Source organism: Vulpes lagopus, chromosome 1, assembly GCF_018345385.1.
Source record: "Vulpes lagopus strain Blue_001 chromosome 1, ASM1834538v1, whole genome shotgun sequence".
In the NCBI taxonomy this organism is placed as follows: domain Eukaryota; kingdom Metazoa; phylum Chordata; class Mammalia; order Carnivora; family Canidae; genus Vulpes; species Vulpes lagopus.
The window spans coordinates 80,945,743-80,965,384 of record NC_054824.1 but is presented as its reverse complement, the minus strand read 5'-3'; the positions used below and the strand labels follow the sequence as shown (position 1 = coordinate 80,965,384).

The 19,642-nt window shown below is 35.2% G+C and overlaps 1 protein-coding gene across 2 annotated transcripts in view; it reads right to left on the bottom strand.

The window, feature by feature from the left end:
* GSK3B (glycogen synthase kinase 3 beta) overlaps nucleotides 1-19,642 on the bottom strand; it is a 202,860-nt gene that overhangs the window by 97,017 nt on the left and 86,201 nt on the right. For both annotated transcript variants that reach the window (XM_041752871.1, XM_041752879.1), the window contains exon 3: nucleotides 9,602-9,685. In XM_041752871.1, the coding sequence (XP_041608805.1) occupies nucleotides 9,602-9,685 (84 nt within the window). The remainder of the gene's footprint in view (nucleotides 1-9,601; nucleotides 9,686-19,642) is intronic.

The following is a 19,642-nucleotide window of genomic DNA, read 5'->3' as shown; positions in this document are numbered from 1 at the left end:
CAATCAGCATATGTTCAATTATTCCTTTTCAGTCTATCCCTCTACAATACAATATGAACTCACTATTGCTGGAAGTCTATTTTATTCATCTTTCCTATCTAGCATAACAATTTCGCTAAGCAGTCCACAAAATGTAGGAAATAAGTGGGGAGCAGGACTTCTGGAATGGTAGAGAGCACAGATTTCCTTAGCAGAGCAAAAATTTAACTGGTAAAATTTAAAAAAATTTTTAAAGTATCTAGTAGTTTTTCTAAGGGCATACAGCAAATGAAGAGTCAAATCTCAGTAAGAACAGCAAGAGTCTGTGGCATTTTAGTGACGATCTGCTCCCTTACCCTGATATCTTACTTCCATGTTTGGGAGGCTCTACCCAGCACTTACTCCAGGCAGATGTGGTCAATAAGATAGATAAGCTTCCTCTCCTCTCAGCTCTAGTCTGAGGCTATGATATCACCCCAGAAGGGACAGGCTGTGTCTCAAGTTGCAAAAGATGTATTCCGGCTGGGCAGAGCCAAGAGGATTTTGTCTTTTGTTCCCCACCCAGTCCCCAAAACGAACTCAGAACCTCTACTCCAGGAATAGTAAGCTGGGGACCTGAGAGTGTCACCTTTAACTTGCTCATAGGGCAGAGTGCCTATGCTGGAGTAGCAAGGTGTGAAGAACAGGGGCTGCCACTGTCCATCCTCCATTGCTCACTCATAAAGTGGGGGTGTTACTCTGGAAAAATTGAGTCTTCATACTGAGTTCTAGTGCAGTAGAATAGGGGTTCTGTTCAGCGAGAAAAAGGCTAGCTCTGCCTATAGAGATTGATTTGATTTGTAACACAGTAGGGAAAACACCATGCCTATGGGCATTGTCTAAAAACAATGGAGATCCTTGTACAGGCTGGTAGGTTCCTGACACAAGCAAACAGGCAAGGCATCAGAAGTTGAAAAGAAACAAGCAAAGTGATAGCCAAAAAGAGTCTATTTGGTAACAGTCATCTCTGGAGGTCATTAAGGATATGCACAGGTGCTAGTCTGTGCAGGATATAGGGGAAACAAAGCATTCCCAAGTTGCACAAAGATACATCAACACATGGTAAAAGCATTACTGGCAGAAGGATTTACAAGCAACCTCAGATCAAACAAGCTACTCTGACCCAAGAGCAACTTCCAGGAAATAAAATCACATTTATCCCTGGCAGTCAGAAAGGACGTGAATGCCCAAGGCTGCATCTTCTCAGGAGCAATCAGAGAGGAAATTCTAAGCTATTAGCATCTCATTAGACTTGTAGCAAATATAAATTCCCTGACCTGAGAAGCAGCACCCAGGCCACTCACACATCCAATGGTAAAGGATAAAAATATAACTGGCTAAGAGAACTCAAAGCACAACTTTTGATCAATAAGTGACATTAAAAAGATCTCAAATCAAGACTCCTAAGAAACTACAAAAGAAAGGGCAAAATAAACCAACAACAAGCTGCAGGAAGGAAATGACAAAGAGAACAAAAATAAGTAAATTACACAATAGAGAAGTAATTTAAAAAAAAAATCAATGAAACCAAAAGTTGATTCATTAAAACAAAAAAAGAAGTCAAGAAAATTGACAAAATTTGGCTAGACTGACAAAGAAGGGGAAAAAAGACTCAAATTATGAAAACCAGAATCAAAGAAGGACATCATAACTGACTTTACAGAAATAAAAAAAAAATTAAGGAAAAAGTATGAAAAACTTTGTGTCAATAAATAAGATAATTTAAATAAAATGAACAAATTGCCAAAATGGACAAAAGAAATAGAAAATCTAAATACATCTATCACAAGTAAAGAAACTGAATTGGTAATTTTAAAACTTCCCACAGAGAGTGCCTGGGTATATTGATGGCTTCACTGGAAAGATCTACCAAACTTTCAAGGAAGAATTAATACCAGTTCTTCACAAAAACCTTCAAAAAAGGGAAGGAAGGAAGGAAGGGAGGGAGGGAGGGAGGGAGGGAGGGAGGGAGGAAGGAAGGAAGGAAGGAAGGAGAAAACACTTCCCAATTCATTCTATGAAGCCAGTATTACTCCATACCAAAACCATCAGGGAGCAGAAGGGGACGGGGGCAGATGGACACACACAAGACTATTAATCAATATCCCTTATGAATATAGATGCAAGCATAACTCCTCTAAAAAAAAATACTACTCAGCAATGTATTAAATGATTATACATCATGACCAAATGGGATTAATTTCAGAAATGCCAAGTAGGTTTTAGCATTCAAAAAATTATCATAAATCACCTTAGTAATAGAATAAAGGATAAAAAAACAATCATTTCAACAGATGTAGGAATAAAGAGCATTTGACAAAATCCAACATGTTATGAAATGCTAAACAAATGAGGAATAAAAGGGAACCTGATAAATGACATCTACAAAGAAGTCAGAGTCACAGTCTGAAATCAGGAACAAAATAAGGATGTCTGTTTTCATCTCTTCTCAACATTGTCCTAGAGGTACTAGCCAGGGCAGTGGCAATAAAAAGAAAATAAAAGCAATCCAAGACATCATATTTTGATAAAAAGGTCAATTCATAAATTAGATATATAATATACCAACAGAATCTCAAATATATAAAGCAAATACTGACAGAATTGAAGGAAGAAACAGACAATTCTACAATAGTTGGAGACTTTAATATACCACTTTCAATAATGGACAGCACATCTAGATAAAAGAATAATAAAGAAAATATCTCGGGCAGCCCTGGTGGCTCAGCGGTTTAGCGCTGTCTTGAGCCCAGGGCCTGATCCTGGAGACCCAGGATTGAGTCCCATGTCAGGCTCCCTGCATGGAGCCTGCTTCTCCCTCTCTCTCTCTGTCTCTCATGAATAAATAAATAAAATCTAAAAAAAAAAGAAGAAAGAAAGAAAGAAAGAAAGAAAGAAAGAAAGAAAGAAAGAAAGAAAGAAAAGAAAAGAAAAGAAAAGAAAGAAAAGAAAGAAAGATCTAAACAATTTTATAAACCAAAAGGATATCTATCTATCTATCCCCAAACAGAAGATACACATTATTCTCAAGTACACATAGGATATTATCCAGAATAGGCCATATATTAGGAAACAAAACAAATCTCAATAAACTTAAAATGAATGCAACCATATAAAGTATCTTCTCCAACCATAACAGAATGAAATTAGAAGTATCTTCTCCAACCATAACAGAATGAAAAAAATCACAAATGTGTGGAAAATAAGTATCACTCTAAACCAACAGGACAAAGAGAAAATTAAGTAACATTCTTTAAAAAGAAACATTAGAAAAAAAAAAGAAACATAAATGAAAACAAAAACCCAACATACCACCCTCTGAGTGCTTATCTTCACTGCACTCAGAAATCTAGAGCTGTAAATGCCTACATTAAGAAAGAAGATCTCAAGTATTACACCCTGAAGAACTAGAAAAGAAGAGGAAACTAAAAAAACTAGCTAAAGGAAGGAAATAATAAAGATTAGACCAGAAATAAATAAATAAGAGAACAAAAAAATTCAAGAAAATCAAAAGGTGATTCTTTGAAAAGCTCCAAAAAACTGACCAGCCTTTAGCTAATTGACAAAAAAAGACAGAAATAACTAACATCAGAACTGAAGTTGAGGACATTTCTGCTGAAATTAAAAGGATCCTAGCAGAATGAGTGCCAACAAATTAGATAAGCCTAGATGAAACAAATTAAAGGAAACACACCAGATATTAAACTGAGTCAAAACAAAACACAAAACCTCAACAAAAATATGTAACAAGTAGAGATTGAATCAATCAGTAATCCAAAACTTCCCCAAAAAGTAAAATCCAGGACCAGATGGTTTCAATGGTAAATTCTAACAAACATGTTAAAGAATTAACAATTCTTCACAAGGTCTTCCAAAAAACCCAAAGAGTTCAGATTAATGCCTGGTGTATATATAGTAAGCACCCCATTAAAGTTTTGGCTATTATCATCACTACTACTACTATTATTGTCCTAAAACAGAAGGCTATTTATTCTTTTCTAAAAATTTTCCAAAGTAGACACCATATAACCTGTCCTTGTTTACCAATAGTTACTGAGATATTTTTAAATGTTTTATTTCTAATACACTGCTCCCAGAAAAAATATACATTCTATGCTAAATAGTACAGCATACTATACAAACCCTGGAGAAAGACTGCCTAGAGTTGACTCCTAACTTGCTGTATGACTCTCAGGTAACTTAACTGCACGTGCCTCAGTTTCTTCTTCTATAAAACAGGGGATAATAAGAGTACCCATTCTTCACTGGGTGACTGTAAGGTTTAAGTGAGTTATAAAGTATATGTAAAGTGCTTAGAACAACATCTGATGCATAGCAAGTGTCAATATATATTTGTTATTATTAAACAATAATTTGTAAAGTAGCAAGTTAATGTTTATTAAGTGTTAATTATATGCTGAATGCTACAATAAACACTTAAACATTATACCTTTTTTTTTTTTTTTTTTTACAAAATCTCTACTTTGTAGAGCAGAAAGGGAAAAAGGTTTACTAAGGTAAGTATCTTGCCTAGTCATACTGCTATCAAATGGCAGAACTGGGAATGTAAACCCAGCTAAAACCCAGAGCTCTTTAATTTTCAGAAGAGATTCACCTCTACCCTTTCCTCTCCAGAGCTAATGACAAACAGGTATAATCAAACACAGCATTCTTCTCTCTGCTCCCAGAAGCAGTGATAGAATCTTCTTCTGCACAGGCCTCTACACAGTTACTATCAATAGAACAAAGCTGGCATGAGAAATGAAATCAATTTGTCATCCTTGCTACTTAAATTGCCTTTCATTCAAGAAGAGGGAGAGCTTTTTTTTAAAGGAAGGCTATTTCTTTATTATTCAAGTAATCAATCTATGATGAACACAGGTAAAATATACTCACATGTAAAGTTACGTACAGAAAATTTTCTTTAAAAAAACAATTAAGGTAAGTAAAATTTAAGGCTCCTTGTAAAGACACAATGTGGTTTACATACTATACCCTTCAGAATCCTTGGGTTCTACAGAGGTGAGCTGCAACTCAGGGAAGACAATGTCAGCTGGTTCCATATACCCCAGTTTTAACCAAAGCAACTTTGCTTTTTATCTGTTCTAGTTATAGAGTAAGGTTCTTCATAAAATTTTATTTAGGGGGAAAGGAGTTTCTACTGCCAAATACTGATACTGAAAAACACAAAACTCAGAATTCACAGAAGTACCATAAGCCTCTACTTTCAAAATATTAAAAAATATTTTTGTCTGGTCAAGGAGAAAGAGTGCTACTTTTACTGAAATAAATCAGAATTACTAAAATCTACTGGGTAATCTAAAGTATACTAATTGAATACATGATGCTTTAGTTACTATAGCAAACACTAGTAATTCCAACCAAAAGACTATGACTAAGACTAACTAGGTCACATCTTTTGTTTCTGTCCTGACTTAATTCTTCCTTCTTTTAGTTACCCTAGAGTCCTTTCCTCAGTTATATGCTAAAAGCTGATTATTTATAATCCCTAAAGAAAAAGTCTTTAAAATGGCAGAATGGAGCAAAATAAAGACAAGTTCACCAAAATAGACATAACCTTTCAAACTGTGGTCAGTGGAAATATTTCCCAAATATTACAGCAATCTTCCTCTACCTTCACCCAGAGCTGAAGAGTGCTTATACATAAAAATCATGATGAAACCCTAGGGTAGCTTAGTTACAATTTTAAAATTAAAAATAGCAGCAGAGAAATAGTTAGGGAGTATAAAGCAGTTCAACAATTCAATGGAGTATTATATAGGCAATAACTACAAATACTATGAGGCAACAGGGAAAGTTTTATGAGATCTTTAAAATTTATAAGATTGTAAATATCCACATAACTATGTAAAACATGTACAAAAATAAGATATAGATATGTAGAAGTCAAAGTCAAAACAGGGAGTGAAAATTTTTTCTTTAAAGTTTTCCAGAAACGGAAAAAAAAAAAATTTCCAGAATGATATAGACTCAAAAAGAAGAAACATGAAAAATAAGAATGAAGAAGGCTCAGGACATATTAGAATCCATACAAAGACTCAGAAGGATTAGATATTCAAAGAAATATCTAGAAACCCAACAACAGAGGGGTACAGGTAACCCAAAGAAGAGGTTGAAATCACAGAGGAAGTAAACGAGAGAGAGAGACAGACACCAGAGTTGAAGAGGAAAAAGAAATCTGAGCGGGTGTCACAGACCAAGAGAGAGGGAAGAAACCCAGAGACCAAAAAATAGAGACCCAGAACCCAGAGTGAAAAAAACAAAAACCCAGTAAATAGAGATTTGAGAGGAAGGAGACAAAAGGCACAGAAGAGACTAAGAAAATAGTAGGGAAGGAGAGAGGAGTACAACAATGAAAGAGTTATTAAATACTCCCATATACAACTGAACTCATCCATCAATCAAGTCTTTCATCCTTATAATACTTAAACACTGAACTCTTTCTTCTCATCCTCACAATTTCTAAAATCATCCCTTTAATTGCCTCTTCACATTTCATTTAGGCATATATTCTGACCACCGATCTCCTGTTCGGACATTCCCCTAAGCTCTCCGACAACCTGAAAAGAAACTCATCATGGAGTTTTGAATCCCAGTCTTTTCACAGAAGTTTTTTGTTTGTTGTTATTTGTTTGTTTTTTACTGCTTTGCAGTAAAAACCTGGATCCCACCCAAAGGGACTGGTTTCTTTCAGTTCTCCCAAATGAAGACTGTTCTCACATTCTAGGACCAGAAGGCAATACTTGGCAATCATCTGGTTCTTCACTGCCCTGGTCTCAACATCCTTTCTCCCTCCTCCCAGAACTCCTAAGAGCTCTACCACATGGCTATATGACTCTTTATCAATCCAACCTTGTCAATGTCCTTTCTCCTCTTAGCACCCCAGCCTCCACTACCACCTCTACCATCTATGAAGTCAAACATGTATCTATCTAATGGACATTGCTATTTGCATGTCCCAGAGGCATCTCGAACTATTATTATTTCCTCCCTCAAAATTCTAATATATACCTAATGCTTGGTAGAAAAATGCCTACCTAATATAGGACTTCATATTCAGAGAGAAATCATCTTTAAAGATTTGTAAGAATTTCCTAAGACATTTAGATCCTTTTCCAAAACTGTAGTTCTAAGTTCATTCTCAGTGACTTAAGAATTAGAACTGATAATTACAAACCTGAGCTCTCAATCCCCATCTTCTCATATGGGATATATTAATTTACTACCTGGTGTCTTTTTTTAAAAGATTTTGTTTATTTATTCATGAGAGACAAAGAGAGAGAGAGAGAGAGACAGGCACAGAGACACAGGCAGAGAGAGAAGCAGGCTCCATGCAGGAGGCCCAACATGGGACTCAATCCCGGGACTCCAGGATCATGCCCTGGGTTGAAGTCAGCCCTAAACCGCTGAGCCACCCAGGCTGTCTTGAGTGATGTTAGCCCTGCCAGAACAATTCAGAAGAACGGAAGTGGAGATTATGAGTAAGGCAAGAAGAAATCATCTTTTTGGTGGCTAGAAGATTATGGGAGATCCTGAACCTGTGTATTTCTGCATATCTTCAGAAAACCTTCCTTTTTTGTTAAGGAAGGATCATTATTTTCAGCAATATATCACAGCTTTTCTGGTTTTTTTGTTTTGTTTTGTTTTGTTTTAATGAAGCTATTCAAAATTAAGAGGAATCATTCTTCTCACTTTGGAAAATTTACAAAGCTCAAGACAAAGTTCTGAGAGAAATAAAACTTTAGAAAGTGTATTTCTTTTTTATAATAGAGGTTCAGTGTCTTTCTGGTTACCCAGACTTTGTGCTTAATAACTTCTCAATTGCTCTTTATCTGTAAGACCATTTATGATGATAAAACAGTTCTGAACAGCAACAGGGAGGAAAATCTATCCTCTGGGGTACACAGATAACAGTCCACTATCACTCCCAAGGCAGGATTAAGTGAGAGTGAGGGCAGACTATGATCAAAGTTTCCCCCAGACCAAAATCAGATAGAACCTTTATTCAAAAGTTTGACATTCTTCCTTTTCTGCTCTTTATCTTCATAAGCATTAAATGAGCTAATATTTATAAAGTACTAAAAACAGTGTCTGCTATACACAGAAAACTATAAAAATAAAGTAATCATGAGAAAAGGTTTAGGGGTTTTGTAAGGAGACCTTTGCAAACCAATCTCTATGTAATCCAGTGGTTCATGGAACAAATAATTCTGACCTTTACTTTCCTCCCTGGGGTATTATAATGTGTAGCATCTAATAACAAAAAGTCATGAGGATGCAAAATTCCATTATAAGAGTGCTGTGAACATAACAGATGTTCCATAATTTTATTTGAGAAGAGACAGGAAAAAGTAAAGACATGTCAAAACAGACTAAAGATTAAAGACATAACAGGCAGTTTGCTATGTTAAAAAAAAAAAAGCAGCATGAACCTCAAAACTGGCTTTAGAAACAAAAGAGCTCTTATAAGTATTTTTTACAAGGGCTTACAGTCCTTAACATAACCACCTGAGAAATAAGAGTCACTAAGGAGCCAATTTGCTAATTATGGTTGCTAAAACATTAGCTATGACTGACACAAACACATATAAATATATTACATTTACGTATCTACAAGAGGTATATCAGAATCATGGCTTAATACATAAGTACCTTCCCATATTATAGGCTTTGATATGAAAAAAAGAACTTCTAAGGGAATAATCTAAACAAAATTTAATGGAAAATGGTTAAACACTAGTATGCTGGGAAATTATAGTTAAATGAAGTAAAAAGAACACTGGGCTTAGAAATCAAGAGGAATTATGGATCTAGGAACTTTAAATAGTATATACCAGAAATCTGAGGTCCAATATATTAAATGGACTTATCCAAAGTCATTTTTGTTTAGCTAAAAAGATTAAGTGCTTTATTATTTGCCCTGCCCTTTCATCCCAAACCAGTGAAGCAAAAATGTAAGGAAAATATTGAATCTGGGGAGAAGGGACAGTGAATGGGCAGAAAGTAGAAGGTAAAACAGAAGAAACTGACTTCTGCACTTCAAACTCCAATGAGCACAATGGCATTAGTTACTGTCATCTGAACAGAAAGACCAAAAGGGTTGGTGGATGCCCAGCACAAAGTCTCCTTTAATTATCCTTTGCTTTCACAGAATTACATATGATCATAAATAGTGACCACTTATAACAAGCTGTTTCCCTTTTCCCTCCAATACTTCTACTTAAAATGACATAATTTTCTACCCTCTAATAACAGGTGGAACTATCATGGGGCTCCAGGAGCACATAAGGAACACAGAAGGTTTAAAATATATGTGTGTGTGTGTATATATATACAAAATTAAAGACAAATATTCCAAAAGAGAAAAATTCTTAAAAATTCATTCCCTTTATCATTTCATAAACATTTTCTGACATAACTAATGAGATTCAATGATTTTATCTTGAGCTCAGAATCACCAGGGCTCAATTAGCAAAACTTCTGCAAGTTGGGCTAGGGTAGGGGATGGGGTAGAGAATGATGGCTATCACAATATTCAGTAAGTACTTTCTGCAAGACCTACCTTCTCACCACTTGAGTAGAAGAAATAACGCAATCGGACTATGTTACAGTGGTCTAGCTTTCTCATGATTTGGAGCTCTCGGTTCTGAAAAGGAAACACATGAAAATATTTTTTAAAGGATATATGCTATTCACCATATTGACTGAGATGCTAAGATTTCATAACATTAAACAATACAAAGGGGAGGCTATGGATATGTTTCCAAAAAGTATGGTCTGGAGGTGGGGGCCTGGACAAAATAAGTAGGGGAGTAGGAGGTACAAACTGCCCACGTGTAAAATAAATAAGTCATGGAGATGAAAAGCAAAATATAAGGAATATAGTCTACAATACTGTAATATACTTATTGTGGTGAGAGTTTCATAATGTATATAATTGTTGAATCGCTATGCTGTACACCTGAAATTAATTCGGTATTATGTCAACTATACTTTAATTAAAATTTTAAAAAATTAAAAAAATAACAAAAAAAATTTTAAACAAAATAAAAAAGTATGGTCTATAAGACCACTGCTAACCTGCGACTGATTTGTTAATAGTCTGTTACTAGTCTAGTTTCTACTATTCTGCAAGATACAGAATTGAACATAAGTGCTTAGAATGTTTTAGAGCAATTTGACAGAATCATTTCATATCTGTGAATCTTATAATAAAGAGTGGGGCTTACATTAGGCATCTTTTTAAATTTCACTTTTCTAGTAACTGATTTGTATTTTACAACAATATCAGTCTTTGATGAGCTGGAAATATATATATTTATTATTTTCTATATATAGAAATATATTTTTTATTTATATATAAAAATAAAAATAAAAAATAAAAATATTTTTATTAAATAAAAATATTATTTTCTATATATATAGAAATATTTTCTATATATATTTCTAATATGTATTTAAAAAGCTTTCTAAGGTTTTATTTTATTTTTTTTTTTAATTTTTTATTTATTTATGATAGTCACAGAGAGAGAGAGAGAGGCAGAGACACAGGCGGAGGGAGAAGCAGGCTCCATGCACCGGGAGCCTGATGTGGGATTCGATCCCGGGTCTCCAGGATCGCGCCCTGGGCCAAAGGCAGGCGCCAAACTGCTGCGCCACCCAGGGATCCCTCTAAGGTTTTAAATAAAATATATAATATATAATATATAATATAATAAATATATATTTATTTAAAACCTTAGAAAGCTTTTTTTTTAAGATGTTATTTATTCATGAGAGACACAGAGAGGGGGGCAGAGACATATGCAAAGCAAAAAGCTGGCTCCCTGCGGGAAGCCTGATGCAGGAATCCATCCCAGGATCAAGACCTGAGCCAAAGGCAGACGCTCAACCACTAAGCCACCCAGGTATCCCAGAACTGGAAAATTTTAAACTAATACTTCACCACTAATAGCTTGAGAAGCAGTGTGTATAATATGTAAGAGATATCTGGAATGAACTATTACTACTGTAGTCTTTCACAAGTGTAATAAAAATCAAACTCCTCACTGAACAAATGAATTTGGGGGCAAAGGGCTCTGACAAGCCCTGCTATCTTCCAAGATATGGTTAAAAAAAAAAAAAAGAAAAGAAAAAAAAAGAAAAGAAAAATCTGAGAACCTCATAAGAAGGGCTCAGTTGCTAAGTTAAAATATGGCATACTAGAAATTGTACAGTCCTGATAAATTTATAGACCACACAAATAATTTTTCCTTTGGGGAGTTTCAAAGTTATGTTCATTCTTCATGAAAAGAAAGCATTAAATAATATGATGCTTAAATAACAACATAAGTTTTTGCAGTCATAAATAACAAAATAAGTTCCTGCAGTCATAAATTTGAAGAGTATATATTAACAAAGAAGATAAATTTTAGGGTCTCCTGCGTGGCTCAGTGGTTGAGGTTCTGCCTTTGGCTCAGGTCATGATCCTGAGGTCTTGGTATCAGGCTCCCCACAGTGAGCTTGCTTCTCCCTCTGCCTATGTCTCTGCCTCACTCTCTGTGTCTCACTTGAATAAATAAAATCTTAAAAAAAAAAAAGTAAAAAATTCTTTTATAGAACATCAATCTTTCATCCCATTACTTGTTATAAAATGTTTATAGCTGAAGAAATAAGCAGATACCACACAATTATACAGTATAATTGCTTTGATAAAGATAGGTCACATTCTGAATTTTGACTGTGGTAGAGGAGAACACAAAATACTTTAACAATTTCAAAACTATGTCTATTTGCATTTTAAACTGATGCTAAGTCTGGAAGTGTGTCTGCACTTTGCCAGTTCACATCTACGTAGCTAGTTTTGTGGAAGAACTGCTAGTAAGCTAAGACTCACTGCTCTCATGATGTGCATACACTTAAGATTGTTTTTCAACAGAGCCAACTATGTTAAAATAAGCTATTTTTCCAGACTCATTAAGAGAGTTATAAAGGAGAACTATTAAATTCTCAGATAATGGAAGTTGTATACGTTTATGCATACTTTTACCGGAAAGAATGCAAAAGTGAAGCAAATACATGGACCTAAATATTCATCTACCCTTACTTTATCAGATTCTATTCTTTTTAAGTCTTAAATTTTCTCATCTTAAAATTCCCTGTAAGGTCTAAAATATAAATTTCACAGAGTAACATTTATAAGTATTAATCATGCCAACATTAGGCAAACAAAGTTAACGCCTGAATGAAATTAAATATACAACTATCACAAGCCTAGCCATTGTTACTGAGTCACTTTATTAATTCACTAATGACATACTAATTCTATAGAGAACACAGCTACTAAATATTGTGCATCTATTCTATGCTAGACATCGTTCATAGTGTTAAAGATATGGCAGTGAACAAGATAAAGTTCCTATCTTCATGAAACTTACAGTCTATGAAGGACAGTGAGGAAGAATGTATTTTCAAATACCGTAAGGAGACAGAGTATAAAATGGACAAGCAGCTATATTTTGGATAGGGAGGTCAGAGTATACCTCACAAAGGAGGTAAGATCTGAACACATTTGTGAACCATGTGAAAATATGGGAGAAGAGCACTACAGCTTATAGGAACTTCCAAATGTAAATGGCTAGAGGTGGACGTGACATATTCAAGAAATATAGCTAGAAGAATTACATGATTGTAGCACATTGAGTAAAGGAAGAGAAGAAAAGTTCAGAGAAAGTAGGCAGGGGGTAGGTCTATAAACTCTTTTAATCATGGTAATAAACTGAGTTTTACATTAAATGTAAAGGAAAGCCAATGCAGTTTTGATCAGGAAAATGACATAATCTGATTTACCCTTTTTAAAAGATCATTCTAAAAACTGAAGAGAATAAATTTGATGGTGAAAGTGGTTCAAGATTTCTGTTTTCTATCTTTGAAGTTTGAAATGTCTACTGGACATCCAAGTGAAAATTCCATGATGCTCAAGGTAGAAGTTGAAGCTTGTATGTATCACCTTCATAAAGGAAACTTAAAGCAAGGGAACCCAACGGCATCATCTGGGGAAGAAGTTTAGACCAAAATACATAAATAAATATTCAGAGGTATGAGGAGTAGATCACTTGGAGGAGTCAATGAAGTAGGATGAAAAACAGGAGAAAATGTTATCTTAGAAGCCAATTCAAAAACATTTTCAGAAAAAGGGAGTGACCATTTATGTGGACAGCTGCTGAAAGGTTGATTAAGATAAAAATAGAAAACTGATAATTGCAAAGAGTAAATGCAGGACGCTTGTGACTCTTACAAAAGTGCTTTAGGGGGAACAGTGGTAAGGAAAGCCCGATTAGAGTGAATTACAGTGCGCCTGGAAGACACAGGGGAAGGAATAAGAAGTTAGAAAGTTTAAAAAGAGACAATATTTCCAGCTGTAGTGGAATAAATAGATGTGGCAAATCCACTACCCTTCAAAACACCTATTAAAAGCTAGGGTTGTAAAAAAAAAAAAAAAAAAAAAAAAAAAAAAGCTAAGGGTTCCTAAGTGGCTTAGTTAAGTGTCTGATTCTTGGTCTTGGTGCAGGTCACGATCTCAGGGTCATGAGATACAACCCTGGGTGGGGCCAGGGTTCTTGTTCAGTGGGGAGTCTGCTTGAGTCTTTCTCTCCCTCTGCCCCTCCCCCAGTTCACACATGAGTGCGTAAGCTCTCTTCTTGCTCTCTCAAAAGAAAGAAAGAAATCTTAATTTTAAAAAAAGGACTACACTGTAGAAAACAAACATTTCAAGACTCTAGGAATCAAGGCAACAACAAATCGAGTAGCATTTACTCATGAAAAGCTGCTGGACACTGGAATTGGGACAATAGGGATCAGCAGCCTTTTTTTGCCAGAGGATGCTACTGTCTCCAACCACCACTGCCCAGCTCACAGGTTGAGGCAGTTTTACCAGGGCAGAGTTGGCCATGAAAACCAGGAATTTTGCTTGGAAGGGCGCTACCATCATTTAGAAAAGAGAAAAACCCATGTCCAGTGGCACAGGCAGTAAAAATGGCAAATCTGATAAGAAACAAAGTAAGAAGAAAGCTCATAGTTCTGGTCCCCTGAGGATAAAGTCCCAGCTGGGGAAAATGACAGACTTGGCATAACATTTAAGAAATGTAACAGGGAGATAGATCCTAGACATGAGAGGCCCAGAGGGGCTAAATAAGCCCTCCACATATTCCTGGCTGACTGAAAAGCTGCGCACACATGCAGGGGAATCCCAACAGGCCTCTGAGAAAGTAAAAGCTGAGGCCAAATTAAAAGCTGGCCAAATTTTAAATGGATTCCTCCATTCATGTACAGAACAATAAAAAAATGATGAAAGCCTTATAAATTCAAGATGTTTTAAGCGTAATCTCTAACCAATAACTGGTTTCCTACTAAACTATACAGACACAGCATCTGAAAAAAAAATCAGGCTAAAAAATTAAAATTAGGATAAAAAAATTAAGACAGAATTAGGGGCTTCCAGTTGTGAAGGTATTCTACAGATTAGATGCAGATGAGTTACAAAAAAAAAAGAAAGAAAGAAAAAAAGGAAAATCCCAAAATAACAACCTTCAGAGGATTAAAAAACAAAAAACAAAATAATCAGAGTTCAGAGTTGCTACACTGTATCATCTGAAAATGTCCAACTGTCAAAAATATAAAAACTTTTTTAAAAGGAAGAAAAGAAAAAAATGTGAGACATGCAGACAATAGAAAGAGCTGACCTACTCTTAGGTTAAAAAAAAAAGCAGCTAACTGAAAGTGACTCTGGGTAGACACAGTTGTTGGATTTAGCAGACAAGAATACAAAGTAGCTATTCTATTGGAAAACATAAGGACCTAAAACTATAAAACTCCTGGAAGAAAACATAGGGAGTACATAAGTTTCCTGGCACTGGTCTTGGCAATGAGTTTTTAGATGTGACAGCAAAAGTAAAGGCAACAGCAGCAAAAATAAACAAGTGGGAACTACATCAAATTAAAAAGGTTTTGCAGAGCAAATAAAACCATCAATGAAATCAAAGGCAACCTATGTAATGGAACAAAATATTTTTGAATCATATATGAGACAGGGGTTAATATCCAAAATATATAAAGAACTCAGACAACTCAATAGCAAAAAAACAAGTCAATTAAAAACTGGGCAAAAATCTGAATAGACATTTTTTGCAAAGAACATATAACAGCCAACAGATTAAATGAGATAGTGTTCAACATCGCTAATCATCAGGGAAATGCAAAATCAAAACCACAATGAGGTATCATTTCATATCTGTTAGAACAACTATCATCAAAAAGATAAAGTGGTGGTAAGGACGTGGAGAAAAGGTAACCCTTGTGCACTGGTAATAGGAAATTAAATTAATGCAGCTACTATGAAAAATAGTATGGAGGTTTTTGAAAATATTAGAAACAGAACTACCATGATCCAGCAATGACACTTCTGGGAATATACTGCAAAATTAAAATCATTATCTTGAAGAGACATCTGTACTCTCACATTCACTGACACCATCATTCACAAAAGCCAAGACATGGAAACAACCTAAGTATCCATCAACAGATGAAAGTGTAAAGAAAATGTGATATAGACAGACAGGAATATCATCCAGCCAGAAGAAGGACATTTGCAACATGGATGGACCTTGAGGTCATTATACTAAGTGAAATAAATCAGGCCGAGAAAGACAAATACCATATATCACTTATACATGCGATCATAGAAAGACCAATCTCCAGGGGCTGGAGAGTAGGGAAAAGGGGAGATGTTGGTCAGAGTACAAACTTCTAGTTACAACATGAATAAGTTCTGAGAATCTCACCTACAGTATGGTGATTATAGTTAATAATACCAAATGTATATTTCTAAGTTGCTAAAAGAGTAGATCCTACACATTCTCATCACAAAAAGAAATGCTAAAAATTATAGGGATGCCTGGATGGCTCAGCAGTTGAGCGTCTGCTTCAGCTCAGGGCATGATCTCAGGATCCAGGATCAAGTCCCTTATCAGACTCCTTGTGGGGAGCCTGCTTCTCCCTTGGCCTGTGTCTCTGCCTCTCTCTCTCTCTCTCTCTCTCTCTCTGTGTGTGTGTGTGTGTCTCTCTCATGAGTAAATAAATAAAATCTTAAAAAAAAAAAAAAAGGTAATTATAAGGTGTGACAGTTAATGGTATGGTGGTAATCATTTTGCAATATATAAATACACCAAATGAATGTGTACACCTTAAACATACAGAATGTTTTATATTAATTCTATCTCAGTAAAGTGGGAAAAATTTTAAAATAGTGAATATATTCAAAGAGTTAAGGGAAATCATATATTAAAATTTTTTTAAAAAATATTTTATTTATTTATTCATGAGAGACACAGAGAGAAAGACAGAGAGAAAGAGAGAGAGGGGGAGAGAGAGAGAGAGAGAGAGAGAGGCAGAGGGAGAAGCAGGCTGCGTGCAGGCAGCCTGATGCAGGACTCGATCCTGGTCTCCAGGATCATACCCTGTGGCGCCAAGCCACTACCCCCACTCCATATATTAAAAATTAAGGGAAAATATGGCAATTACATAAGTAGGAAATTTCAATACAGAATATACTAACTTCTAAAACCTGGAAATACTAGAGGTGAAAGTGTAACAAAGTGAAAGATTAACTCTGGGCACAAGATAAGATTTGAGATGACATTTTAAAAAAAATCTGTGAACTTAAAAATAGAGAAACAAATTATCCAGCTAAAAGAACAAAATGAAAAAATGACTGCAGAAAAATGAAGAGGGCCTCAGAAGCCTCATGTAGGATAATAGTACACCTACCAACATATGTATAAAGGCAGCATAAAAAAAAAAAGAGTAAAAAGAAAACGGAGAAAAAATATTTGAAGAAATAACTGCTGAAAACACCCAAAATTTGATGAACAACACTACTCTATTAACCACAAAGCTTAATGAACCCTAAGCTAAATGAGCCCCAAAAGGATAAATGCAAAGCAATTCACATCTAGGCACATCACTTTTGAACTGAAGACAGAAAAAAAAAAAATCATGAAAGCAGTAACAAAAAGAAGGCTTATAATATACATGGGAAAAACAATAAACAGTTGATTAATCATCAGACTGATGAAGGCCAGAAGGCAAAAAATAAGATAAAATTAAAAAATCCTGTCAACCAGGAAGGCTATATACAGAAAAATTATTCTTTAAACACGAAAGGAAAAATACATTCCCAGATTTATTTTTTAAATCATTTTTAAAACATTTTATTTATTTGAGAGAGAGAGCACAAGCGGGGGGAGGGGGAGAAGCAGCAGAAGGAGAGGGATAAGCAGGCTCCCCGCTGAGCAGGGAGCCCAACATAAGGCTCAAACCCAGGACCCCAAGATCATGACCTAGGCCAAAGGTAGACACTTAACCAACTGAGCCACCTAGGCCCCCCTCCAGATTGATGTTTAATTGGAGAATACTCTACAGAAGGCCTGACTTTAAGAAATACTATGAGTGTTTCTCAGACTGAAAAGAAATGACATCAGGAGGTAATCTGATCCACAAGGAGAAAGGAGATCACAGAAATGGTAAATATAAATAGGAACATATAAAAGACTATATAAATATATTTTTCTTCCCTTAATTTCACCAAATACGTATATTGAATAAAGCAATTACAATAAGTGTTTTATTAAGTTTATCACATAAATAGATGTAACACACATGACAATAATGGTAGGAAAAGGGGGACGAGAAAATGCAGCTCTGTGAAAAGGTGCTATGTTTTACTGAATTTAGTATAACCTGAATCAGACTGAAATGCACATGGTGATTCCTATAGCAACCACTAAGAAAATAATTTTTGTAATGCTAAAACAAACAAACAAATAAAACAAAACACAACCCTGGACCCTACAATGGTACCTTAAAAAATGAAGGCAATACATGAGAGCAGAGGAACAAAAACATGAGAGATAAACAAAAGAAAGAGCACCATGGCACAGGTAACTCCAACCATAACAAAAACCACACAATATGTAATTAACTAAGCACACAATCAAAGGGCAGAGATTGTTAGACTGGATAAGAAAGAAAACTCCAACTACATTCTCTACAGTACACATACCTTAAATTCAAAGACAGAAATAGCTTGGAAGTAAAAGGATGGAAAAAGATGTATGATGCAAACAGCAACCAAAAGAGCTCTAGAATGGCAATGTTATTAACAAATCAAATCCTGAGAGCTAGAGATTTTCCTATGTCCTATCAGATAAATCACTTCATATTCTAATTCTTTCTAATTAGCTTCATCCTATCTTCCACTCATAACCAATGTAGTCATAACTAGATTCCACTTCTCACTCTTTCTGACCATATTATTTCATTCCCAATTCTAAGCCACTGATCACACCATCACTGGAATGTCTGCACCCTCCCTCCCACCTACACACATTCTACCCATCCTTAAAGTTCCTATTTAACTCCCACCTCTTTCACAAGGCCATTCCTAGCTGCTCTAACTCACGCTAATCTCTGATCTCTTGTTTCCTGCAGTATCTACAAATCTTTTGGAATTTATCATATATTCTCTTGGTTTTATTTTTGCAAACTATACTTCAACGGTGTTATACGAAAGAATACTTTTCAAAAAGTACCCTACAAAAATCAGATACTATATTCTAGTGACTGTAGAGAAACACACATCCACACCCACACAACTTGTCCAACTAACCTACTATGTAAGTGCCTTATCAGGAAAGATGAATTTTTTTGTATATCTTTCTGTATTAGTCACAGAGCTCTCAAAGTTCTGGTTACTTTGTCTTTCAAAGAGTAAATTCCCTGTTTCTGTAATTGCTTCTACCTTACAACTTGCCAGTATTTTCCAAATTGTGGGTTCAGCCAACCAGGATTGAGAATGGGGTGGTAAGGAGAAGAGAAGAGAGTAAGAACTTTAATATAGTAAGATTAAGGACTTTTTCACCAAACTTGTTTCAGTTATTTTTCTGTGCACTGGACTGCAACGTAAAATGTACTCCTTACCATAGGATCATAATTAAAAATTTAAAATCCATTTTAGAAAAACAATCTGTCATTGCTTCTCGGCCTTTTGGCTACAATCAAGTGTAGAAAAACAATGTCTATATAAATGCAATTTTTTCCAATATAGGAAAGATTTAAAAAATTATAATTAAACTACATTCTTATTTAACATTCCCATCTAAAAAAAAAATAATACTCAAGATGGAATAAATACCATACCTGTATAAGAAAACCTGAAAGCCACATTTAAAGGAAAAAATTATTCTTTTGGTTTAACCAATAGCGATTAAGATATATCCTCCACTAAACAGAGGCTATGTTCATTTTCACATCATTTGATACCTCATACTTTAAAAAGTGGGGGGAGGGGTGTGTGTGTGAAAACCTCTCAGGAGCTAAAAAGCATTCAGTCAAAGGATTCCCAAAAGGGTACTTTATGCACCCTTATGTGAAGTTCAATAAAGGAAAAGCTAACTTTTAGGTGAATTAACAACCAGCAAGCTTAATAATACTGTGGATACGGCTATCATCTTCTTTTCTTCACCAAATTTCATTCTACTGATCTTTCCTACCATAGAAAGCTCCACTT